Consider the following 24,471-nt stretch of genomic DNA (forward strand, 5'->3'; position numbering starts at 1 on the left):
CTTGGTAATTTGACAATTATGCAATTTGGTCCTTATGCATGCTTATTTTTTTATGTTGTGTTATTTTTCTTTTTTTTATTATTTTAATTTTAATTACTTTTTTTAAAATATTCCTTATTTCGTAATTTAAACATTTTGACTTAGTTCTTAGATTAGATTAACCTTTGAATCGAATTTAGAAATTAGGATGACACTCTAGTTTAATTAGAGAGCAATTCGAGTCGAGTTTTCGTATAAAATGCCCGATTACTCGAATCGATTGCTCAACTTTTTAAAATTTATTGATAATTATTATTTTCTAAAATATACTTTAGGTTTAATAATTTAGATAATACTTAACATTTTGGTTTATTAATGAGTCCTCAACTTTAGAAATTGTTGATTTAGGTCCTTATTCTTTGAAGTCTTTTAGAACTCGATATTTTAGATATTGACCTTTTAGTCCTCCAACCTTAATTAGACCTTTAAAATTGACATAATCAAATAGGTTAAATAGAGCATCCATTTTTAGCTAGATTTTGATTTAGTCTCTTTAATTTAGGGAATAATTCGAGGTGACCCTCACTTAAATGCTTGAGGGACTATCTTGGTTATTCGATTCAATAACTAATTTAAAAATCGAATAGAGTAAATATTAGAGCCTACATTTAGGTTTAACCACCTATGTTCCTTAATTTTCATAATTTGACACTTTAAGCTAGAAAAAGCCTTAATTTACCCTTAGCTTAATTAGGATAAATAAAATATGTTTGATTGCATTTTATTTTTAATCCTAAGGCAATGTTCACTTATTAGGGGATTAATAGTATATATCCCGCAAGTATGCTCAAGGGGTGACTACCGATGATTCACAAAGTAAATCGACATCCTTTTCAAAACCACATCATGATTTTTAAAATTAAGACAATGTCCGATTATTAGGCACAATAGTTGATCTCTCGCTTTTATGCTAGGGGGTGAATGCTATCAACTTTAATAAACGAATACCTCTTTTCAACTTTTTGCATCCATAATGATTTTTAAATTAAATAAAGATCGAACTCAAAATTTTTGATTTTAAAAATAGGGTAATCAACTAGGTATTAATTTTTGGGCGCTTGTGGGGGTGTTAATTCTTCCCTAGGCGTAACCAACCCCCGAACTTGATTTCTGGATTTTCGCAGACCTTAAAACTTGATATTTTGATAAAAATAAAATGTTTTATTAAAATCATCCGGTTTTCACGGTATCCTAATCGCACTTTAAATGATTGGTGACGACTCCTCACATTTCGAAAAATCTTTTCAAAGAGAAAATCCCCGAGTCAGAGAATCAATAATGAAGAGCAGTGACCTACACTGTTCATGGAAAAAAGAAAAGAGGGAAATTGGAAGACACTCTCCAGGGGGCTCGAACTCATCAAACTTCACACAGGGTAACAGAAATTACCGGCCCGATCAAAGAAGCTCGCTTTCTCCTATCAAACATAGAATCCATTCACACAGCTGCAAATAATGGATGATCTGACATCAACTATCGCAATGAAAACTAACACCGGAGATGTTCTTGATTAAGATTGCGTGAAGTCCACGTTATGGCAAGTGGGATTGCATGGATAAGGGCGGTCAATCTGTTTCGATACTTTCCGACCAAAGTACCAATCACCCACGGACTCGGCAATGGTCTGTTTAAAAAACGTAACCCCACAAAAAAAGGGGGGTACTTTTTCTGGGGTTACTAATTAAAACTCCAATTGAAGAACAAATATGAACCTTTAGCATAAGTATTAGACAATCCCAAACCAGACCAGACCAGACTGCAGCATTCATAGATTCAGATTCGTGAGTCCTATAGACCAATCGGTTTTAAGTCCTAATTCTACCTCACCACCATCGTTTTCGATCACGAAAAATAGTGGCAGATCCATAACACTATCATTTTCATCTTCATAATGCAGTACATGGTAAATCATTGCTTACCTTATTGTTGATTCTTGGAGAATGAGGTGAATGCCATGTATCCATCACAGTCAGGCAATGAGCAAAGCAGGAATTTATAAACATTCCCCCTTCCTTGTTTTCCTGAAACATGCTTAATACCTCGAGCATAGAATCACGGAAACCTATACGCCAGAAGCAACACTAAAATCAGGCCATAACATCAGTACTTGGAAATATTAACAGCAAGTCAAATCTCCAATTTTGACTGGAATAGTTAACAATGTCGCCAATTTGAACCAAGTAATGATATTATAAAGATAGAGGGACCAAATTATGCCAAATTAAAGTACAGGGACTAGATCCCAAATTTGAGCATACTAGATTTGATCATATTACATATCCAACCACCTTGTAGTCTTTTGATCTGTGTAGAATCACACTTCTGAATGCTCAGTCTGCAACTGCTCCAGTAGCCCTGAGGATCTGATGCAACAGGGACTAAAATATTTTGTATCTAAAAGGTTAAGTCAGTGTTAGAACATGCAAATGGAAATGCAAATAGCACTAAAAACTTCGCAAATCGATCAGTTTGAACAAGTTACCTGCCAAGAATCATAAGCTGGGTTGACAATGAAAAATGGGGTCCTAACATTTTTTATAATTTCTCGAGGAAAGACACACTGCAATGGTAGTTCACAACAGATCATGGCAGGTACGTGTAAAATTTGTTGAACTTGAACATCAAAGATGAAAAAATAAAAAGAACAAAACCTGCCTTAAACGGTTCCATTATTCCGACACAGTTCTTGCCTAAATTTTTCGCTACGCCCTGAAATTACAGGCAGACGAGAAATTAGCAACTTTCGCTAAATAACTATGATATATGGACATTGAAGAACCACCTGAAGTGTGACAACATCATGGTAGAAAGCAAGTATGGTTCGAATTCCAAGAACATCTGGCCTGCATTGCAATGGAGCAAATAGAAGTAGATGAATTTTAGACATTATGATGCATGAAATATCAAAGGGATAAATGAAGCACTACTTAAATCTAGATGGCTTTAATTCTGTTGTAATGCATGCTTGCATACATAGACTGATAGATACGTTCACATATGGGATACATAGAAGCATAGGAAGAATTGTTAGAACTGAAAGAAACCTACTCGTTAAGGAAAAATCCTGCATCTGCAACACACTTCACGGTAGCAACCTGTGGCAGATGATCTCGAAAATTATCGCAATGTATAAAAGTTGCCAACCCGCCAGTGGAACAGCCTGAAAGCAGTGCCTGCAAAGTCATCAAATCCATCACCATTGCGACAAACCAATTGAAAACAAAGTAGCAAATCACCATTAAATATGAATCTCTAATACCTGTTTCTCCTCAGACAAGCCAAGTGATAAGAGTTCATTCATAATTGCTTCCCAAATCAGTTGGCCTCTGAAGAAAAGTTCTGTTCCATTCTATTAAAAATAACAACACAAAAGTGACGACGACGACGACAACAATGACCAAGAATATCGGAAATGTAAACCGTATATCATTTCATAATTCATAAATAACTAACAAGGTTTACCTTGAACTCACTTTCAGGGTTGCCAGCAAAGGATGCACCATCACAATAACGTATCTGAACTCTGTTCCAATTATAAAAATCTAAAAAAGAAAGCGAGAGAAAATAAGTATACTCATCTTGAAAGCACATTCTTTGAACATTATGAATTTAGAAAAATAAATGAAATGAACAATGCAACAAATAAAAACCAGGATTTTGAGAAGGGTGACGGCTTAAAATCCCATCAAATCGAACTTGGTCCATGTACTTTGAAGAACCTAAAGCTGTTCCTTTTCGAGCATTACACGTTTTTATTGAATTACACCAACCTCCACCCTATACTCCATAAAACGAAAAAAAAAAGGAAACAAAAAGTCAGATTATTGTTTAAAAAAATAGATAGGAAATATTTTAAGCAAAAATAAACCTGAAACGGACTGAAGGTCAGATTATTGTTTTGCTTTCTCTGTTATGCTCAAATTTGGTCTGGTAAAATAAATTGGTAATGTTAATCCAAATGATTACACGTTATACATATTCCGATTAAAATACTACATGATGCTAAAATGGATTTTTAAAAAAAGGTTGAAAATAATATTTTTTTAACAGAAATCCATTATAACATTTTCGATATATGCACTAACTGATGATATTATAAAATAAATGTCCAATAAAAGAATAATATTAAATCTAATTTAAGCATGTTAGAGGAACCAAAACATAATTTGATATTTTTATTTTATAGATTTTTTATTACCGGAGAGGGCTAGGGCTTAAACCCAGTACAGGAAGAGTGTCGATCCACGTAATCCGAGATAGATCCAGAGAGATTTTTAGGGATGCAAATTAGAAAATTTTACAATTAAGTATTTTCTTTATATATTCTACTGCTAAGCTTAATATTTTACATATTGTCACTAAAACTTTATAAGTTCATTCATATATAAAATAGGGTAAAGTATACAAATGGTCCTTTGATGATAGGGTATTACTTTATTAAGTTAATCGACTATAAGTTATTACTTTATTGAATCCCTCAACTATTAAAAGTTATAAAATGATCCTCTGATTATAGAGTGTTGCTTTTTGGGTTCTCTCGACTATTAAAAGTTACAAAATGATCACCCTACTATTCATTATGTTCCAAACTTGTTCTTTTCCGTTAAAAATTGATAGTATTTTGAGTTGAACGGTTAATATGGTGACTGAAAAATGATAGCCGTTTGAGATTTTGGGATCAGATTTTATTATATCACAGGCAGCAAATTAACATTCAACTCAGCATGTTATCAAAATTTTATGGAAAAAAGACGTGTTTAGAATATAATGAATAGTTGGGTGACTATTTTGACTCTTTTAATAGTCAATAGACTCAACAAAGTAACATTATATTGTTATGAACCATTTTATAACTTTTAATAGTCGAATGGCTTAATAAAATAATATCTTATAATCGAGAGATCATTTGTATACTTTATCTTATAAAATATTGAGTATGCCTCACACATAACCACTAGGGGTGTAAACGAGACGAGTCGAGCTCGAATATTGCTGAGCTCGACTCGAAAACTTTGAAATGGAGCTCGACTCGACTCGAAAATTCGCGAGCTTAAAAATTTTAAATTCAACTCGAACTTGAAATCCTAAACTGAAGCTCGTGAGCAGCTCGAAAAGACTCGAAATAAAAAAATCTTAAACTTAACAAGATTGAATCCTCAAACTCGAACCTGAACCTTAAATACATGAAACTCTTATTGTATTTAAAAAAAATCAACACATAAATGTTAATATTATTAATAATTTATTTTTAAAAAAATGAAATCTTAATATATTATATTTTCGAGTTGCTCACGAGCTTTTCGAGTCGAGTATCAAGTAGCTTGTTTCGGCTCTTTAAAAATTTGAGTCGAGCTCGAGTTTGAGTCGAGTCCATTCAATCCGAGTATTTATCGAGCCTTGACCGAGTCGATCTCGAATAGCTCACGATCTGTCTCGTCTTATTTACAGCCCTAATAACCACTTTCAAGGATGTTGTTATTTTATAGTGAAATTGAGTTAAAATTTGGAATGAGAAATGGAGCTATGTTAGAGAAACTTTTAAAATTCTTAAAGAGTAAAATGTAAAATTCTGAAAAATGAAAACAGATTATAAAGAGTAAATTCTAAAATTCTAAAAAGTAAAACAAATTATTAATAAAAAATTACAATAAAATATTTAAAATATAGACTTAATAAACTTTTGAAAATAAAACAGATTATTAATAAAAAATACAAAAACTAAATTCAAATATTAGACTGAACATTGAAACTAAATTCAAATATTAAAATATATTTATATTAAAAAAGTTAACAAAATTACTAAAATAACTTATATAAACAATATGTAAATTCAAATAACTAATATACCAAAAACATCATAAATTTCAAATTAAATCATTAACTTCAAATAAGGGGTGTTTGGTAAACAACCGTTAACTGATTCCAATAGTTGGTTTGACTAACTGGTTTGATTAGTTGATTTGAGAAGTTGATTTGAGAAATTGATTTGATTAACTGTTTATATAGAAGTGTTTGGTAAAATTTAGCTGATAGATGATATATGTAAGGTATGATACATTTAGTTGTTAAGTGCATATACATTTTATAATACTTTAGTCTTTATTAGGGTGAAATTATTCGGATAAAATGTTTTTGACAAGGAATTAAAAATTCCTTAAGAAAATTAGTGAATATTTTAAAAAAAAATTTAAATATATTTTTTAAATTTTATATTTACTAATATTAACCTTGTGGGATTAATACATACTATTAACCTTGTATAAAATATCAACACTACATTTTTTACTATATTTTCTTAACTAAAATATATTTGAGAATATACAACTAAAAAATAAAATAATAAAATAAAATTTCACTAATTCATCATTAGATCAAGTGGTTTAGGATGGAGGGTATTTCATTAGATTAGGTTTTATGGCAAAGATGTAATCATAGAAATAATAAGGTCAAATATGTCATTTAACATCTTATTTTGCAATCAGCTCTCTCAAACCGCTGGTTTTTCCAACGTTTTTATTTTCAGCTTATTTTACACAATCAACTATTTAAAAAATATGTTTACCAAACATTAAAAATGGAGAGTTTGATTGTCAATTAGCTATTTATGCTCAAACAAACTAAAAGTTCTTTAAAAATTGTTACTAAGCTCCCTAAGAACTAAGTGCATCCCATTATTTAGGACCCATCTTAAATTTCTATATCTACCGATGCCCCTATATACCTTTTCTTCAAATATTTGCCATTTTAGACATACAATATTTGCCATTAACTCTTGTTAGAGGGTCATTTTGGCGTGGTCCTTACATTATGTAACCTCTCAAAGGTTGGTGCTATTACTTTATTGGCCTCAAATTTTATATTTATGTCTTCTCTCAAGGTTTGTGCTATTACTCAATTAACCCCAAGTTTTGCATATTTTACTATAATAAATTAATATTTTAAAAAGTTTATATTTATATTTTATTGTACGTTTTATTTTTTTGCATTTTTATATTATATTTTACGAATATCTTTTCAATTATTTACGGCATTATATTTATATAGTGTATTAATTCATCACATATATTGCTTGATTAATTTATTAATATAATATAATTTTGATATTAAATTTTATTTAATTTAAAAATAAATCATTTACATTATTTATTAATTTATTTAAATATAAAATTAAAAGTTTAATAATAGTCAGTTGATTTTATAAAATTGAATATTTATCAATATTTAATTTAAATTAATTGAATTGGATATCAATCTTTAAAAAAAATAATATAATTCTTAAAAACATTCCGACAAGTATATTCCAATTTATTTAATTTCAATCATCTTGATACATTTTAGTATCTATGATTTTACACGTGTTTTGTTCCTTTACAGTTGTAAGCATATTACAATCTGAGTAATGAATCGGAGCATTTGATTATTCACTCGTAAAATTGGTGGTGGCTCGGGAATACAGTAGAGATGAAAAATAGAAAAGATAACGAACAAGTTTCTTAGGCAATCATCTCTCACTACCAAAGAAATAAGAAATATAAGTGAAAATAAAAATACCCAAAGTTTCCAACACTCATCAATTCTTTCAAGATCATTGTCCAAACGACAAGATGAGGGAACCAGAGAAAGAAAAAAAAGATGATGAAACAAAACTATGAAATCGCAAAAAAAAAAAAAATTACTTGCTCAGACAGGGCAGTTTTTGAGGCTCAGCCCATCGTTTCCTCCCCGTGCTCAGAAACACTTCCTATGCACAATTGAAGGGCCAGATTCATCATATTCAGCTTTAGCGATCCACATCTGCAATTACACCAATAGTTCAGTACCGTGTTAGAAAATTGCTCGTAAAATTTTGCCAGGAATGTAAACTTACCTGTTGAAAAGTGCTGAGGGATGCTAATATGGAACCACCGATCCACACACTGTACTTCCTCTCAGGTGGTGCAACCACCTTAATCTTCATGCTGTTAGGAGCCAGTGCTGTAATCTCTTTGCTCATTCTATCGGCAATACCAGGGAACATGGTGGTGCCACCACTGAGCACGATGTTTCCATATAAATCCTTTCTGATATCCACATCACTTCATTATGGAGTTGAAAGTTGTTTCATGGATACCAGCAGCTTCCATACCAATCATAGATGGCTGGAAAAGGACTTCTGGGCATCGGAATCGCTCGGAACCGATGGTTATCACCTGACCATCAGGCAACTCATAGCTTTTCTCAACGGAAGAACTGGTCTTGGCGGTTTCTAGTTCTTGTTCAAAGTCAAGGGCAATGTAAGCCAACTTTTCCTTGACGTCCCTCACGATTTCCCGTTCAGCTGTAGTGGTGAATGAGTAACCACGCTCGGTTAAAATCTTCATCAGAGCATCAGTGAGGTCACGACCGGCAAGATCGAGACGCAAGATTGCATGTGGAAGAGCATATCCCTCGTAAATAGGGACAGTGTGGCTAACACCATCTCCAGAATCAAGCACAATATCTGCACCAAACACACGACAAATATCTCACATCAGATAACTTTGCATTACCATATTAAGTACAGCAAGTCAAGCATAACTATAATTCGATTTGTAATATGATGCAAGAAACAAATACATTTTCTCCTATGCTAAACACAAAATCTTCTTATAAATCATGTTCCATTCTTGAAAGTTCATTTCTCCGAAATTTTAGCTGTCTAACAAGGTACAGTAATAGACCTTCCTGCTGAGAGACCTTCCAACAATGAAATTATTGTTAGTTGGATAAGGCATGTGATCTTCCTTCAATGAGATACCAAAACAAGTTAATGAGTAATGACACAAAACATTGCGAGACGAATTGAAACAGATGATAGTTTAGAGGAAACAAATGGCTTACCAGTTGTTCGACCACTAGCATACAGGGACAGAACAGCCTGAATAGCAACATACATAGCAGGAGCATTGAAGGTTTCAAACATGATTTGGGTCATCTTCTCACGGTTAGCCTTTGGGTTAAGAGGGGCTTCAGTGAGGAGAATCGGATGCTCCACTGGAGCAACACGAAGTTCGTTGTAAAACGTATGATGCGAAATTTTCTCCATGTCATCCCAATTATTGACAATGCCATGCTCAATTGGATACTTCAGAGTTAAAATACCACGCTTAGATTGAGCCTCGTCGCCAACATAGGCATCTTTCTGCCCCATACCGACCATCACTCCAGTATGGCGTGGACGACCGACGATGCTAGGAAACACTGCCCTCGGAGCATCGTCCCCAGCAAATCCAGCCTGAGAAACAATTCTCCAAAACTTGTCATTGGAACAACATTTAAATTAATGAAACCATTCTCAAAACAATGTCAAGCTAAATTTTCAAATTTATAATTGGAACAGCATTAAAATTAATGTTAAGGAATCAAGCCAAGTACCTTAACCATTCCTGTTCCATTATCACAGACAAGGGGCTGAATATCCTCACCATCAGCCATCTTTCACAGTCTGAAACAACAAGCAACAGCATCAGTATCAAGAAACAAATTTCTAGGAACTTAAAGTCGTATCTAACAATACCATAGATTGGTCCGAAATCAGATATTTAAACAATTCAACCATAAATAGTTAATACTCCCAAATTTCCAACTCAAGTATCTGTAAGTTCTGTAAAATCCAATTCCACAAATATATTATAAAATTCAAATCCTTAAATTGTCCGCAATAAATCTGCATATGACTATCCAATCAAAATTAATTAAATCAACTCCATGATATTCAAATCATTTAATGAGTCTAAGAGTATCTTAAAAAAGAAAAGAGGATAATGAATTTTAATATTCCAATCAGTAAGTAAAGAGAATTCGGATAATGCATATCTGAGTGTCAATATCCGCCTTTGCTACTAATCCATTGCAGATAGCAGTTAGAATATTTAGATTCAAACATTAATCCGAATCCTAGGCGCACACAAAAGTCGGATATCAACAAATATCTCATTCCGCACTGTCATCCCTACAGTTAACCAACATTCCAAACCAGAAATTAAAACTGAGTTGGATCAAAAGGTAAACGAATCAAACAAAAGGCGGAAAGAAATAGTGTAAAATCAACTACATTTTGGATATATATTGTTAAAAACTCCATGGATTTGCACAGTTCGTAAGAAAGAGAATTCAGATTCGTGATGAAGAAGAAGAAGAAGAAATTACAAGCTCCAAAGCAAAACGTTACCAAATGCGGGAAACTAATCAAACGAACAACAAAATTGAAGATTGAAGAAGAAAAACCTAAAAACGTATTGAAGATTTAACCTTCTGAGAAAAAAAATCGAATAAAGAGAAGGCGTGTTGAGAGATTTCGGTTGTTTTCTCAACCGCTGCCCGCGTTTGGAGCCTGGCTTTTGATATTTGTGGGCAATTTACAAATGGGGTCATCATTCACCACGTGGAATTATCGAATGTTTGTTATCCGCTACATCTAAGATGTACCGTATATATTACCCACCATTCGTCCATTTGATAACTTTAGACTTACTAAAAATGTTTCAATAAATAAATTTCATAAATACCAAACACAATAAATACAAAGACAGCATTTAAATTTGGGTTCATTCAATAACTAGAAAACAAAATGATGCTCTTCCTATATCACTTTATATTTCCTTCTTTTTCTTTTGCATGCTCTCTAGTGTGATTTTGTTGTTGATTTAATTTAATTTTATAGATCAAATAATGAGAGAATATATTTTAGGTTAGTTCAAGATCCAACGAAACTAGTAAGAGTAATATGAATGGTTTCAATTTAAGCGTTAGTGAAGGTAGATGATGGAAATAGGTCTAGTAGTGGGCACCAAGGGCGGATGCTCGCAGTTCTTTATACGAGTGTATATCCATTATTTAAGATAAATTACTAAAAATACTTTAATAGATTAAGAGAAGTAAAAAAAAATAAAACAATCATACTTATTTTGTTGAAGAAATGAGTACTAAATTTTTTAAATCTACCACTAATGGGTAAGGATGTAGTTTAATATTTTTAGGGTTTAACGAGACAATAACAGGGGTAGGGGTAATTTTGGTTTAAGGGTAACATAAGCAGATGGAAGAGATGGGATAGATGATTGGAAAGGGTGTTGTTTAGGTTGGTTTAGGGTTTAATGATATCAGCAAAGATGGATAGGGGAGATCGCAATTTAAGGGTTATTTGAGATAGACGGGGGTGATGTAGGCAGAGGCAGTGTAAGTAAATTTGGATTCTGACTTTTGATTGAGATTGTGGATATGATTAGGAGCGTGTAAAAAAATCCGATCCGATTAAAAAGTTTGGATATTTAATCTGTTTTTTTATTTTCAGATAGTTTAGATCGAATATCTAAAAGTAAATACTCGATAATCGGATCGGATACGGATCAAAAAAATATCGATTTCGGATTATTCGAATATTCGAAAAATAAATGGGTCCTTAGCCCCTAAGCCCAGCAACCCTGTCTTTCAAATTAAGCCCAGCTAATCTGTCTTTCAAATTAAGCCCAGCTAATCTGTCTTTCAAATTAAGCCCAGCTAATCTGTCTTTCAAATTAAGCTTAGGAAGGTTATCTTTCAAATTTCGGTTCTTTGTAACTTTCCCCGCCATAATACTTTTTTAGAGCTTCTGCAATTAACTTGTTTGATTGTGGGTTTCTCTTTCTAGATTCTATATGCAAAGTGGGAAATATACAGTGTCCACTAAACAAAATTCATTATCGAAAGAAAATTAAAGTAAATAAAGGCACTCTTAATTGGGTTAACATTTGTAATTACATGGCATTAGGATTTAAGTTCTGCAACATACAAACATAATCGAAAATAAAGAGATTAAAATCCCATCGACCTCTGGTACATGGTGATGGTGGGTCACTGGCAACAGCTCTTCCACATCAGCGGTTCATCGGCAACAATCAACGCCCGCGGACGAACGATCACAACGACATTTTAAACTAAAACGGTGATCCATCTCTAACACCGTTAAAGGTTGGATGTTGGATCTTGAGGGGTAACAAGTGGGTGAAGTGACAACCCATCTTCAACGCCTGTGGTTCACCGGCAACAACCAACGTCCGTTGAAGGTTCCCTAATCCCTAAGGTGTGACTTTGAGAATACACTACAGAGATTCACCAGAGAAGAAAAAATCTAAAGAAAGGGAAGGACATATTCGGATACACCAAAATTCGGATATCCGATTTTTTCGAATCAGATTCGGATCACTATTTTAGGTATCCAAAAATTTTGAATATCCGAAATTTCGGATCGGATCCGATATCCGAATGTGCACACCCATAGATGTAACAACAAATTATCAATTTTGAGGTCAATATAAGATATTAGCCGAGAATGTAGGCGATGAAGCAAATGACATTTAGGTTAGAGTAAGTAAGGGTTGATCAGGCTCAGTTTGATGATGTGTGTCGGATTTTCGTTTTGTGAAAGGGTGAGTGGTTGTGAGGTTGGGGTGAGAGCAAAGATTTTTCTTTAAATAATTTAAGATCACTACAATATTTGTTTAAAAAAAATTTAATTACTGAGGTAACTTGATTAATAAATTTTTTAACTCTTAATTTTATGTGATATAAATATTAATAAAATAAGATATATTATAAAAAAAATATTAATAAAATAAATTATGTTATTATACCTTTTATAATTTGTTAGTTGGTGTTTAAAACAAGAGTAATTTAAAAAATGGTAAATTACATCGTTTCTCACTTAACTATACTCTTTCTCCTATTTACCTCACCTAACTTTTAATTTTCTATTTTGCTCACTGAACTTACAAATTGAATCAATTTGTTCACTCCCCGTTTTCTCTCTAACGATAAGATGATGTGGCATTTTTTAAAATTATTTTTAATATAAACTAATTACAAATATTAAATAAAAAAGAAGTTGGTCAAATGCCACCGTGGCCACCATCGACCATTGTAGATGGTGCTCGTTTGGTTTCAAATTTCATAGATCGCTTCGCCTCAACATCGTGAATTTGATATTGAAAGTGAGGAAACCAAAAAATTTCAATCGAGATACACGGGTTTTGGGATATTTTCCGGTGAATCAACCACCAGATTCAGACCAGGGGTCGAGATAAACTAACCCATGAAAGACGGTGGACAATGATTGGAATAAAAATGACACATGGTAGCCGGCGGAGAGAAAATGAAGAAGGAAAAGAAAAATGATAAATTAAATAATTCTTCATTGTATTTTATTCCTTCTCTTATTTTACTCACCAAACTTTTAATATAGGATTCGAAATGACCTCATTTTGGCGTATATTTTATTTTTTTCATAACGACATCGTTTTGATGCTTGAGCCACGTCATAACGTTGTTAAATAGTTAATGGCAGAGTGAGCAAAATGATTCAATTTATAAAGTTCAGTGAGCAAAATAAAAAAAATTAAAAGTTGAATGAAGAAAATAGAAGATAGTATAGTTGAGTGAGGAATGATGTAATTTAACATTTAAAAAAATTTAAACCTTAATGATAAAGGTAAGAGCATAAGAAAATTGGGTAAAAAATGCAAAAAGAAAAAAAATGAAAGATCGAGGAGAAGTGCAATGGTGCATTGCTAATTGGAAAATGAGTAGGGTATGGGTGTATGGTGGGGCAGTCTTAATTGTAAGCCGAGATTTTCTCTCCTTTTCCAGATATGAATCTATCATTATGTTTCTCTTTCATGATGCTCACGTCTTCTTGGATTGGATCCTAAAAAGAAAATGTTTCCCTTTGAATTGAAGCTAAGAATATGGAGTTGGTCATTTCACACCACTGCTTATGAATCCCAACTTGGATCCACCACTACCTCTGCCGCTGCCTCCTCCTGCTTCCACTCCCTGCGCCCGCCATCCTCAAGAGCGTTTCACCGTCTTCTGTACCTCATGCCTTTACGAACGTCTCACTCTTCTCGACCCTTCTTCTTCTTCTTCTTCTCGGAAACCTCCCCTTGTTGCCGCTACTTCCACCACCACCGCTGCCCTTAAATCCATTTTCAAACCTTCTGGAGGAAGCGCTTCCTCCGAGCTCCGGAGAACAAAGTCCTTTTCGGCATCAAAAAGTGACGGTCTTCCTGGATGTTTTGAGCCTCAGAGGAAATCTTGGTCACTCTTTTCTCAAGATTACGAGAGAAATCCACATAAAAAAACAGCAGCAGGAAATTTGGGTTCATCTTCAAGTGTTGTTCAAGGCCCTGTTTTTGAAACCAACGAAGAAGATCAAACCGAGAGGGAAACCAATCATGAGAACGATATAGAGTTCATAGAAGAACGAAGACCCGATTTGGGTGTCGATACAGGGAGTATAATCGAAGAGAAAGTTGAAGAAATCGAGGTGAAGTCCATGAAGGATCATATAGATCACGATTCGCAAACAAAGAAGAAGAGTACCGGAAGCATCTGGTCGGCCGCTTCAGTTTTCAACAAGAAACTGCAACAATGGAGGCAAAAACAGAAGCTCAAAAAGATGAAAAACGGAGGTGGGTCGGTTAGATTGCCAATGGGAAACTCTTTAGGGAGAAGATCTTGTGATATAGATCCGAGGCTTTCATTTGATGATCCAAGGTATTCAGTCGATGAACCAAGAACTTCATGGGATGGGTATTTGATTGGAAGAACAACATTCCCAAGGATCCCAGCAATGGTTTCTCTTATGGAAGATGCTCCAGTTCATCGCGTTATAAGGTCTGATACACAAATCCCTGTCGAGGATCCTTTAGCAATGGATACCATTAATGGTGAATCTCTCCCCGGAGGGTCAGCTCAAACAAGGGATTATTATTCTGATTCCAGGAGAAGAAAGAGTCTCGACAGGTCCCGTTCTATAAGGCAAACTGCAGCAGCTGTAGTAGCTGAGATGGACGACGTGAAATCCATTTCCACTGCAAAGGTTTCCCCTGCTCTTAATGATTGCAGGGACTGGAACTCGAATTCCAACTCTGAGAGTTTAGGGATGAGCTTTACAGACAATGCGTCTATGATCGGCAACGGGGAACGCAAAGGGTCGTCTAAGAAATCTAGGAAATGGAGTAAAGCTTGGAACATTTTCGGGTTTATTCACAGGAGTGGTAACAAAGATCATGAGGATGAAGAAGATAAGTATAGTAGAGCTAGTGCTGTCGAGAGATCGTATTCGTATTCCGAATCTTGGTCCGAGTTGAGAGGAGGTTTTAATCCAAAGCTTGCAAGGAGCAATAGCTGCGTAAGTTGGCGGAGTTCGAGAGATTTCGGTGGTGCAAGAAAGAACAGTGTCGAGTCAAATGGACGGTTAAGTTTGGACTGGACACCGATGAGTGGCAGAGGGGGCAGCCGGAGATGCGGGTCGGGAAAAAGCAAGGTAAACCATGCACATGCTATTTCAAGGTTGTACTGAATTTGAGATGGTGTTTCTTTTGGGTTTTATGGAATATGTTATACACAGGACATTATTCATCTTTGGTCTCATGTTAGCTTGGGATTATCCTACCGCAAATTTCTACTTTTTTTTAAAAATAAATTTAACGTCTTTAAGCTATTTTCATTGTGAAAAACCTTAGCTTTTGAAAGTGTTACTCGAGCTTAAAACTCTAAGCGATGAATGTTCAAAGGCCCCATGCATCAATACGCATTGGCAAAAGCAATGATGATTTCCCCCATTAACAACGTTTTCTTCAAACATTATCAGAGTTAGGGATCATGCTCTGTCCTCCTTTTTCTCTCGGCATGAAAAAGCTCCATCATTAGCTCTCTCCTTTTGCCAGTAAAGTAAAAAAAACATACCCGCATGTTCCTTACCAGAGGATAAAAGAAAGAAATAAAAGTGAAAAGCTCAAAACCAAATGTTTGACAAACAAGGTCACACTTAAAACAAAATAGGTTTTGTTTAATATAATTATGTTATAAATTTAAGTTTTAATATGATTTTGTTGTTGCTTGAGGTCAGGTTCGAACAATAACAACTGCAGCAAGATGATTGAGTCTAAATAAAAAAAGGCCTAATTGCGGATAATTTTCAACGAATATTGTAGTACGATAATGGTAAATGGTCAAAATATGAGTTAGATGTGTATTGGATTCAAAATTAAGGATTTTGAAGATGTTTGGACACTAGACAATAAGGAAAAATAACCAAAATAACACGTGTTTTGAAAATCGGATCGGACCGGTTGGTTCAACCGGGAATCGTTGCTTAATTCGATTCAATCTAGACCGGTTGAACCGCTACTAGTGAACCAGCCGGAACCGCTGAACCGTTCAAATCAGACCGATTGAAAACCAGGAAAAAACAGGGAAAAACCAGAAAAAACTGCCAATTTTATTTTATTTTTAAAAAAATTAAACCAAACGACGTTGTTTGTTAAACGAGCCAAGTCGAACTCGAGTATTGTTGAGCTCGACTCGAACTTGAAAAATTTAAAAGTAAGCTCAACTCGACTCAAATTCACGAGCTAAAAATTATCAAGTTCAACTCGAACTCGAAATATAATATTGAAACTTGAACTCGAAAAGGCTTGAACTCAAAAAAAATTTAAAAGCTCGATTGAATCCTAAAATTCGAGCTTGATTAAAGTGAAAGAATAGTTCACTCAATGCTCACCAAAAGGCTCCATGATTTTGAATGTCAAATTACCTCTATTATTTATAGAAGTTAGTTGGGATGATCTTCTATGTTTCTTAGCCATATGAGATTGTTTTTAAAAAAAAAATTAAACCAAACAATATCATTTTGTTATGATTTTTTTAGCCCCAAATTTATTTTTTTAATTATAGTTATATAATTATATTTAATATTTAATATGTTTTACCTTAAATATTATGTTGTAGTTAATTTGAATCATTTTGTTTCACTTGATTTTATGGTTTTTAACTTATATATGTTATGACTTGCTTTGAATATAAATTGTGATATAAAAAATTATTTTTTATTAAATATTTTTGGTATTTTTATTTAATTTTTTAAATAATTATGACGTCGTTCGGTTCTTCCGACCGGTCGAACCGATTCGACCGGTTGAACCAGTAAAGTTCGACCGGTTGAACCAGTGAAGTTCGACCGGTTGAACCAGTGAACCGATAGCATGGCCGATTCGCTAACAGGTCCGGTTCTAAAAACCATGAAAATAACTTGTAAAGTGTGTCCACAGTGAGTTTACATATTTTTGAACAAGTTTTTCTAATTACATCGAAATTTTATCCTTGTCGATGGGATTAAGATAGTTTAAGAAAGATGTAGTATACAATTTTTAATAAACGATAACATAAATCAAGTATAAATAAATTTAAAATAATAAAAATTAAACATAAATAAATATTTTTTCTTTCAAGTTTCGTTCATTTACGATTTTAACTTTCCTAATCAAATCAAAATTATTATTAGATTAATCAAGTAATTTTTTTATAACTAAGGTAAGAATAAATATGCTTAGTTTGTATGATTTTCATTTCTATTAAAACATAAGGATACATATTATGTTAAAAATGAGATTTACACTTTAAATTTAATAGAAAACATATTTTGACGGTGGCCCAAATTTTCTCATATTTTGATATTGGCTAGTGGCGGTTTTTTTTGGCCCATTGGGGCATTTGAGTTTTTTTTATTTATCCCATTAGAGTATTCGAGTTTTTATTTTGAAGAATACGATAAATGTTATAGTAGAGCTGAAACTCGTTACGTCGAGGTGACACGTTTCAATATAAAATATTTTTTATTCAAACCTATTATCTCGAAGTGATGAGTTTTAATAAAATATAATTTTTATTAAAATTCATCACATCAAAATAAAAAGTTTAAATAAAAAATATTTTTTTATTAAAATTTATCATTTCAACGTGATGGTTCCATGTACCATAAAAAATACGGTAAATCTAAAAAATAAAAATGTTTGTGCCATATTTTGCTTTTTTTGGGTCGTCCCTATTGGGGCAAAAAATCGGCTAGTGGCTTCGTGCTAGCCCAAATTGGCCAATTACGACACTCGTGCAAAAACTTTAGCCTACTAGGGAACCCAAAAATTTAATTTGGGATCTACGGCAAATTTAATTTAGCCGGCGTGACGAGTTCAATGGGATATAATTTTTTAATGGGTTGTGTCAGGTGTGCCCCACAGCAGGAATAAAAAAATTCCAATAAAAAATATTCTTTTTATTGTGTAATTTTTTAAAAGTAAAGTAAAAAAACAATATTTTATTAACATGGAACTCGTCACGCTGGCGTGACGAGTTTTGACGGGTATAATTTTTAAATATTTGACCGTTGGATTAACCGTTGTTAGTATCAATACTACCTTGTGAGTATCGATACTTCCATTACCTTTGGTATCGGTAGCCCTTTGGGTATCGATACCAATTTTACATTCTGGAATTTGAGCAATATTGTTAGTATCGGTACTAAATTATGAGTATCGAGACTTCCGTTACCTTTGGTATCGATACCATATGAACAATATCGGTACTGTGTGTGAGGTATCGATATTGTCAAAACAGTATCGGTACTACGTGTACAAAAAACGTATTTTGTGCTCAATTACAAGTAAAATGAACTTTGAATTATTTTTGAAAACTTTGAAAACCTTGAACAAATTTAATTCAAGTCCAAAAATATTATGCCTTAGTTGTTATATCAAAATATAGTTCAACATTTTGTAACGCTTACTTTAGCGTCCAACACGATATTTGGAAGATGTAGAAAATGTTTTCTGTTATGACCTTCACTTCTGCAGTGGCCACAAAGTTTTGGTTGACCTGGCTCTCTTTGAGGATCATCCATATCGATATGAATTTAGTTAGATTCAAGTCAATCCCGTAACTTCCTACACAATCGAGGATTTGGCAAGCATTCATCAGAAATTGTGCATGTAGGCCAGTATGCTTCATTTAGGAGGTACTTGAAGTCACAACTGTAAATGTTGTGCATAGTGTGCAAGCTACAACAATCATCAACATATAAGTATGGTTCAACATTGATGTGCATACATGTAGCAATATCGTGAGCGTATGGGAACCTAAAAGCTTGAAATCAACCACAATCACACCATCTTCTATTCAGATTAGCAGTGTATGTTGTAGAATTACCTTCTTCATGTGGTCAAACTAGAGCTTGGACAACGAAATCAGAATCAAGTCTATTAAAATTGTGGCCAAACATTGATGTCGCATGTGTTTGCTTATTTTGCATTGCCTTCTCTAAATCTGTAGCCCAATTTCTCCCATCGCTGATCATGGCATCAATTTGTGCACTTTTGTCTGCCAATACTTTACCTAACCTAAAGTAAGTCTCCCTAACAATACTTGCTATCCGGAGATGTCAAGCCCCTTTCAGCACTGAGTTGATACATTCAACAAGGTTAGTAGACATATGGTCGTAACGTCGACCCTCAACATCATATACTTGTGACCATCTTTCCCTTTGTATTTCAGCTGCAAACTCATACATATCATCTCCATATATTCTCAAATTTTCAAGCCGTGCACGGAAGTTTGGTTGGAGTAAAGCATACCCTAAAAAATAGTAACTTAAATGTTATTAAACAAAATATTAATGAAGCAGAAATAATTAATGACAAATGCTAAGGCACTTACCCATGTTGATAATCTTATTTTTTATATTTTTCTTCTTAAACCTCTTCATTGCATTTGACGCGATATGACGTATATAATATGCATGATATGCGTGAGGTGACGTTCATCTATTTTTGGGTCTACCAATTGTGCTTAACAACCTAGGCGCCCGATCTGAGATCATGCAAACCCCTTCTTGAGTGACAACATGGGAACACAAGTTGGAGAGAAAAAAATTCCAAGTTTACTCTGATTCATTTTTAACAATGGCGAAAACAATGGGGAAAATATTTCTGTCTCCATCTTGTGCAACGACTATCATCAAGATGTGTCTGTAGAGTATATACAGAAAAAATGTCATCGACTTGAATCATTTGTTTGCAAAATCTAAACCCTTTGATAGCTGGCTTAAACGCCCAGAACATGCCACCAAAAATTCTCTTCCTTGGGATAACGTCTCCCTCAAGCGTGACTACAGGATGAGTATATTACCTAATAATGGTTCCAGGGATGAAAATTTCATTGCTTGCAGCAGACGTGGTAGCTCATTATATGACTGATCCCAATCACCATACAATAAGGTCATTGCTTTCCGTTTAGCCATCCATGCCTTGTAATAAGTCGGAATATAACCAAATGTATTCCGAATGGATGCCACTAAAACATAAACAGGCACTCTTGGAGTTTTTTCCACCAACAGCTTCACATAAGAGCATATGACATCCGAATCTAAATGTATGTGGTCTTGTGTCAAGGATGTTATTGTACATGTATGCTCTGCATTGAACCTTGTGACTTCCCACAACATCTTCTGTTGTAGGTATGATACTCGTATCCTCCATTTAAAACCAACATCATGGTGTATACACCTTACAAAATAAGTTTTTTGATCCGACTCCGCGACATAGAATTGAAGATGAGCTTTGATACAATACTCCTTGATTGCTAGTTGTGCCTCTTTTTTTTGTTTCAAACTAAGACCCAATAGCCAACTCAGATGACCACTCATCTGAAGAACCCCAGTGGGCAACACATAACTCTGGCATATCAAATATTTCAGGATTCCGCATAGCATCGTAGTTAATGTCATATATTGCAACTGCATGATGATACCGAGGCAAATCATGATGATTGAATTCAGGTTCAGGATCTGTCCTACCCCAAACATTTGGAGCATTCTGCAATCATTGACATCGTGAAACAACTGCCTCCCATACATCCGCCTCAATATCCAAACCTTGTTCCTCTGAAGCAGCCTCAACAATATCGGACTCATCAACTAATGTTGTGTCGTCATCGTCTACCAAGGAAACATTTGTCTTCACCATCCTCTCTAAATTCAGTAATGTTTTCACTGAACCGTCCAACAAGGTTCTCATCACCATAACTTCTATGTAGTTGAGAGGGTCCTGCTTCTTCTGTTCTTCGAGCTGGTACTGATGACGTTGGAATCTCAGTTGCATTCGTTGTTTCCACGTACATCTCCACCATATTATTATCTGATGATTGATGAAGTCCAACCATAACAGAAACATCATCATCATCATCAAGCTGAACTTTTCCATATGTTATTGGATTTGAGGAGATCAGGTGCCGATAACTTAAACATGAAACAGAAGCTCCAAGTTTTCTCTCAATTTTTTGCTTCATTTGGCGATACGATACATCTACAAGGAACATCACATTGATCGGTCTGTCTGACTTAAACACAACACCAACATCAGTTTGTAGAATTTCGCCATCATAATGGACAATTGTGAAGAATTTGTTGCTCATTGTTTGAAATGTTTTTGGCTAAATGAAAAGAGTTTTTTTGCGTAGGAGATTGAAGATGAAATGAGTGTCTAATGTAAGAGATTGAAGATGATTTTTTCCCGTTGGAACTCGTTACACCGACGTGATGAGTTCCACTGATTTTTTTAAAACAATCGATTGTTTAACAACGGTCAATCCAACGGTCAAATATTTGAAAATTATAACCGTCAAAACTCTTCACGCCGATGTTACGAGTTCCATGTCATTAAAATATTATTTTTTTTTATTTTTCTTTTAAAAATGACAAAATAAAAAAAAATTATTTTTTAATTGGTGTGACGAGTCCCTCAAAATTTTTTTAATCAGGCTGTGGGTCCTATATAACATGACCAATTAAAAAAATTATATCCCATTAAACTCGTCATACCGTCGTGACGAATTCTATGAGAACTGTTCAATTTGCTGAAGATACTAAATTAAATGTTTGGGTGCCCTAATGAACTAAATAATTTTTCAACTTGCCGTAATGGGCCAATTTGGCCCAAAATATCCCCATTTTATGTTTTTTTCCCCCGATTTCTGGTCGCCGAAATTCTGCCATTGGCAGCGGAGGTTAGATGATTCGACGATGCGACTAAGAAATTTCTAGCATCCCATCCATGACCACCTTCCCCAAAAACCTCTCACCAAAGCGGCTTCTCAAGCTCCTCAAATTAGAGAGAAACCCACACTCGTCTTTGGCTCTCTTCGACACAGCAACTCGTCATCCAGGTTACACACACTCGCCCGTCGTTTTCCACCACATCCTTTGTCGACTTGTCGACTCCCGACTCATTTCCCACTTGAGTAGGATCGTTCAACTCATCGAAACTCAGAAATGTAACTGCCCAGAAGACGTTGCTTTGACGGTAATAAAAGCTTATGCTAAAAACTCAATGCCTGATAAAGCATTAGATGTCTTCCAGAGAATGATGCAAAGTTTCGGCTGTGAACCTGGTATTCGATCTTACAACACTTTACTTAACGCTTTTGCTGAGTCGAATCGCTGGGAAGAAGCTGAGTCTTTTTTTATGTACTTTGAAACAGTGGGAATGGAGCCGAATTTGCAAACCTATAATATTTCGATTAGGATTGCTTGTAGAAAGAAACATTTTAAGGAAGCGAAGCAGTTATTGGATTGCATGTGCAAAAGGGTTTACGACCAAACGTACGTAGGTATGGGGCTTTGATTAATGAGCTTGTCAAAGGTGGAAACTTGGTTGTTGCTATGGAATTGTTCGACGAATTATTTGAGAGAGAAGTGATCCCTGATGTTATGTCTTACAATATATTAATTGACGGGTTTAAATAGAGATTTTGTGAAGGAAAATGAGATTTGGGAGAGATTGTTGGATGATTCTTCAGCTTATCCAAATTCGGTTACCTATAATGTTATGATTAATGGGTTGTGCAAATGTGGAAAATTTGATGAGTGTCTGAGTATATGGGAGAGGATGAAGAAGAATGAAAGGGAGGATTTGTTTACTTATAGTAGTATGATTCATGGATTATGTGAGGTAGGGAATATTGATGGTGCTGAGAGAGTTTATAAAGAAATGGTTGAAAGTGGCGTCATGATTGATGTGATTACTTATAATGCAATGCTTACTGGATACTGTAAAGCTCGGAATTTAAAGACTGTTATGCGTTGTAGAAATTAATGTAAAAAGAGGGTTGTATTAATGTTGTTAGTTTTAATATATTCATTAGAGGGTTGTTGGAGAATGGAAAGGTAGATGAAGCGATTTCTCTATGGGGGATCTTGCAGCAGAGTGGTTGCAGTGCTGATGCTTCAACTTATGGAGTTTTGATTCATGGGTTGTGTAAGAATGGATACTTAAAAAGGGCATTGGATATATTGCAAGAGGCTGAATTTGGGGAAGGTAAAGTGGATTGCTTTGGATATTCCTCAATGATTGATGGGTTAGGCAAACAAGGGAGACTAGATGAAGTAGCTGGTTTACTTTGTCGGATTGTCCAGGGTGGTCATAAACTGAATCCTTATGTTTACAATCCCTTGATTCAGGCTTTTGTCCGAGCTTTCAGACTTGACGATGAAGTTCAATTTTTCGGGGGAGTGGGCTCAATGGGTTATTCTCCTTCTGTTGTCTCATACAATGCTCTCATTTCTGGCTTGTGTAAAGCTGAAAGATTTGGTGAGGCATACTCTATCTTGAAGGAAATTCTAGAGAAAGGGTGGAAACCTGACATGATTACCTAGAGCTTGTTGATCAAAGGCATGTTCCAAAGGAAGAATGTTGACATGGCGCTTAACTTATGCAACCATGTGCTTGAAAATGCTTTAAAGCCTGATGCAACCATGCACAATATTATCATTCATGGCCTTTGCTCTGTTGGCAAAGTTGAGGATGCTTTACAGCTCTATTTAAAGATTAGGCAAAGGAACTGTGCTACTAATCTCGTAACCTATAATACTATCATGGAGGGGCTGTACAAAACTGGAGAATATGAGAAGGCATCAGAGATCTGGGCACAAATTTCAACTGATGAACTACAGCTAGATATTATTTCTTATAACATTACTCTCAAGGCACTTTGTTCTTGTGGTAAGATATCGGATGCAGTTGGCTTTCTGGATGATGCTTTAGAGCGTGGAATTCTTCCAACTGTTATTACATGGAACATCCTTGTCAGGGCAGTGCTGACCACAGGCTTCAAAACGGCTCTTTCAATTTAGAATTTACTTGCAGTTAAATTCCCATTTCTGGATTTTTGGCTTTAATCTATGTGAGAGTCTTGCTCTTCTAGTTAGCAGTTGAAATGTTTGCACTCTTCACCAGCACAAGAACCCTGGGGACTAGTCTCTTTGAGTTGCGCACCTTAAAGAGATATAAGTTCTTTAGATGTTCTGGGATCAAGAACTGCTATAATTGTCATTTGTTGGAGTCACGGAATGTGCGCTAAGGATGGTTTTTGCCAGAAAAATTCTTTTGAAGTTTAGAGGTATGGATGCATGTCACATGATTACTTAAGGTTCAAAGTCAACTTTTAACCAATTACCTTTTAACAACATGCCAATTCTTGTAGGCTGGATTAACATTGTTTAGAGTTTAAATGACATGAAACCACACACTCTCTTTTGATAAAAGCTTA

The 24,471-nt window shown here is 34.6% G+C and overlaps 2 protein-coding genes and 2 pseudogenes across 2 annotated transcripts; 2 read left to right on the forward strand and 2 right to left on the reverse strand.

Annotated features, from left to right (window-relative positions):
- Nucleotides 1-1,903: 1,903 nt before the first annotated feature.
- LOC120211076 (pectin acetylesterase 5-like) lies at nucleotides 1,904-3,812 on the reverse strand. The gene is made up of 9 exons (XM_039209696.1): nucleotides 3,690-3,812; nucleotides 3,502-3,581; nucleotides 3,299-3,388; nucleotides 3,088-3,212; nucleotides 2,822-2,882; nucleotides 2,695-2,748; nucleotides 2,522-2,599; nucleotides 2,328-2,433; nucleotides 1,904-2,101 (listed from the first exon to the last, which is right to left on the reverse strand). Exons 1-9 carry the CDS (start codon nucleotides 3,742-3,744, stop codon nucleotides 1,926-1,928), a joined length of 825 nt encoding a protein of 274 aa, XP_039065627.1. The 5' UTR covers nucleotides 3,745-3,812; the 3' UTR covers nucleotides 1,904-1,925.
- Nucleotides 3,813-7,763: 3,951 nt separating this feature from the next.
- On the reverse strand, nucleotides 7,764-9,510 carry LOC120211075 (annotated as a pseudogene).
- Nucleotides 9,511-13,734: 4,224 nt separating this feature from the next.
- LOC120211074 (protein OCTOPUS-like) lies at nucleotides 13,735-15,485 on the forward strand. Its single transcript, XM_039209694.1, has one exon. It carries the CDS (start codon nucleotides 13,808-13,810, stop codon nucleotides 15,395-15,397), a length of 1,590 nt encoding a protein of 529 aa, XP_039065625.1. The 5' UTR covers nucleotides 13,735-13,807; the 3' UTR covers nucleotides 15,398-15,485.
- Nucleotides 15,486-21,942: 6,457 nt separating this feature from the next.
- Nucleotides 21,943-24,259, forward strand: LOC120211073 (annotated as a pseudogene).
- Nucleotides 24,260-24,471: the final 212 nt, after the last annotated feature.

This window comes from Hibiscus syriacus, unplaced genomic scaffold, assembly GCF_006381635.1.
Source record: "Hibiscus syriacus cultivar Baekdansim isolate YM2019G1 unplaced genomic scaffold, ASM638163v2 tig00109957_pilon, whole genome shotgun sequence".
Lineage (NCBI taxonomy): Eukaryota > Viridiplantae > Streptophyta > Magnoliopsida > Malvales > Malvaceae > Hibiscus > Hibiscus syriacus.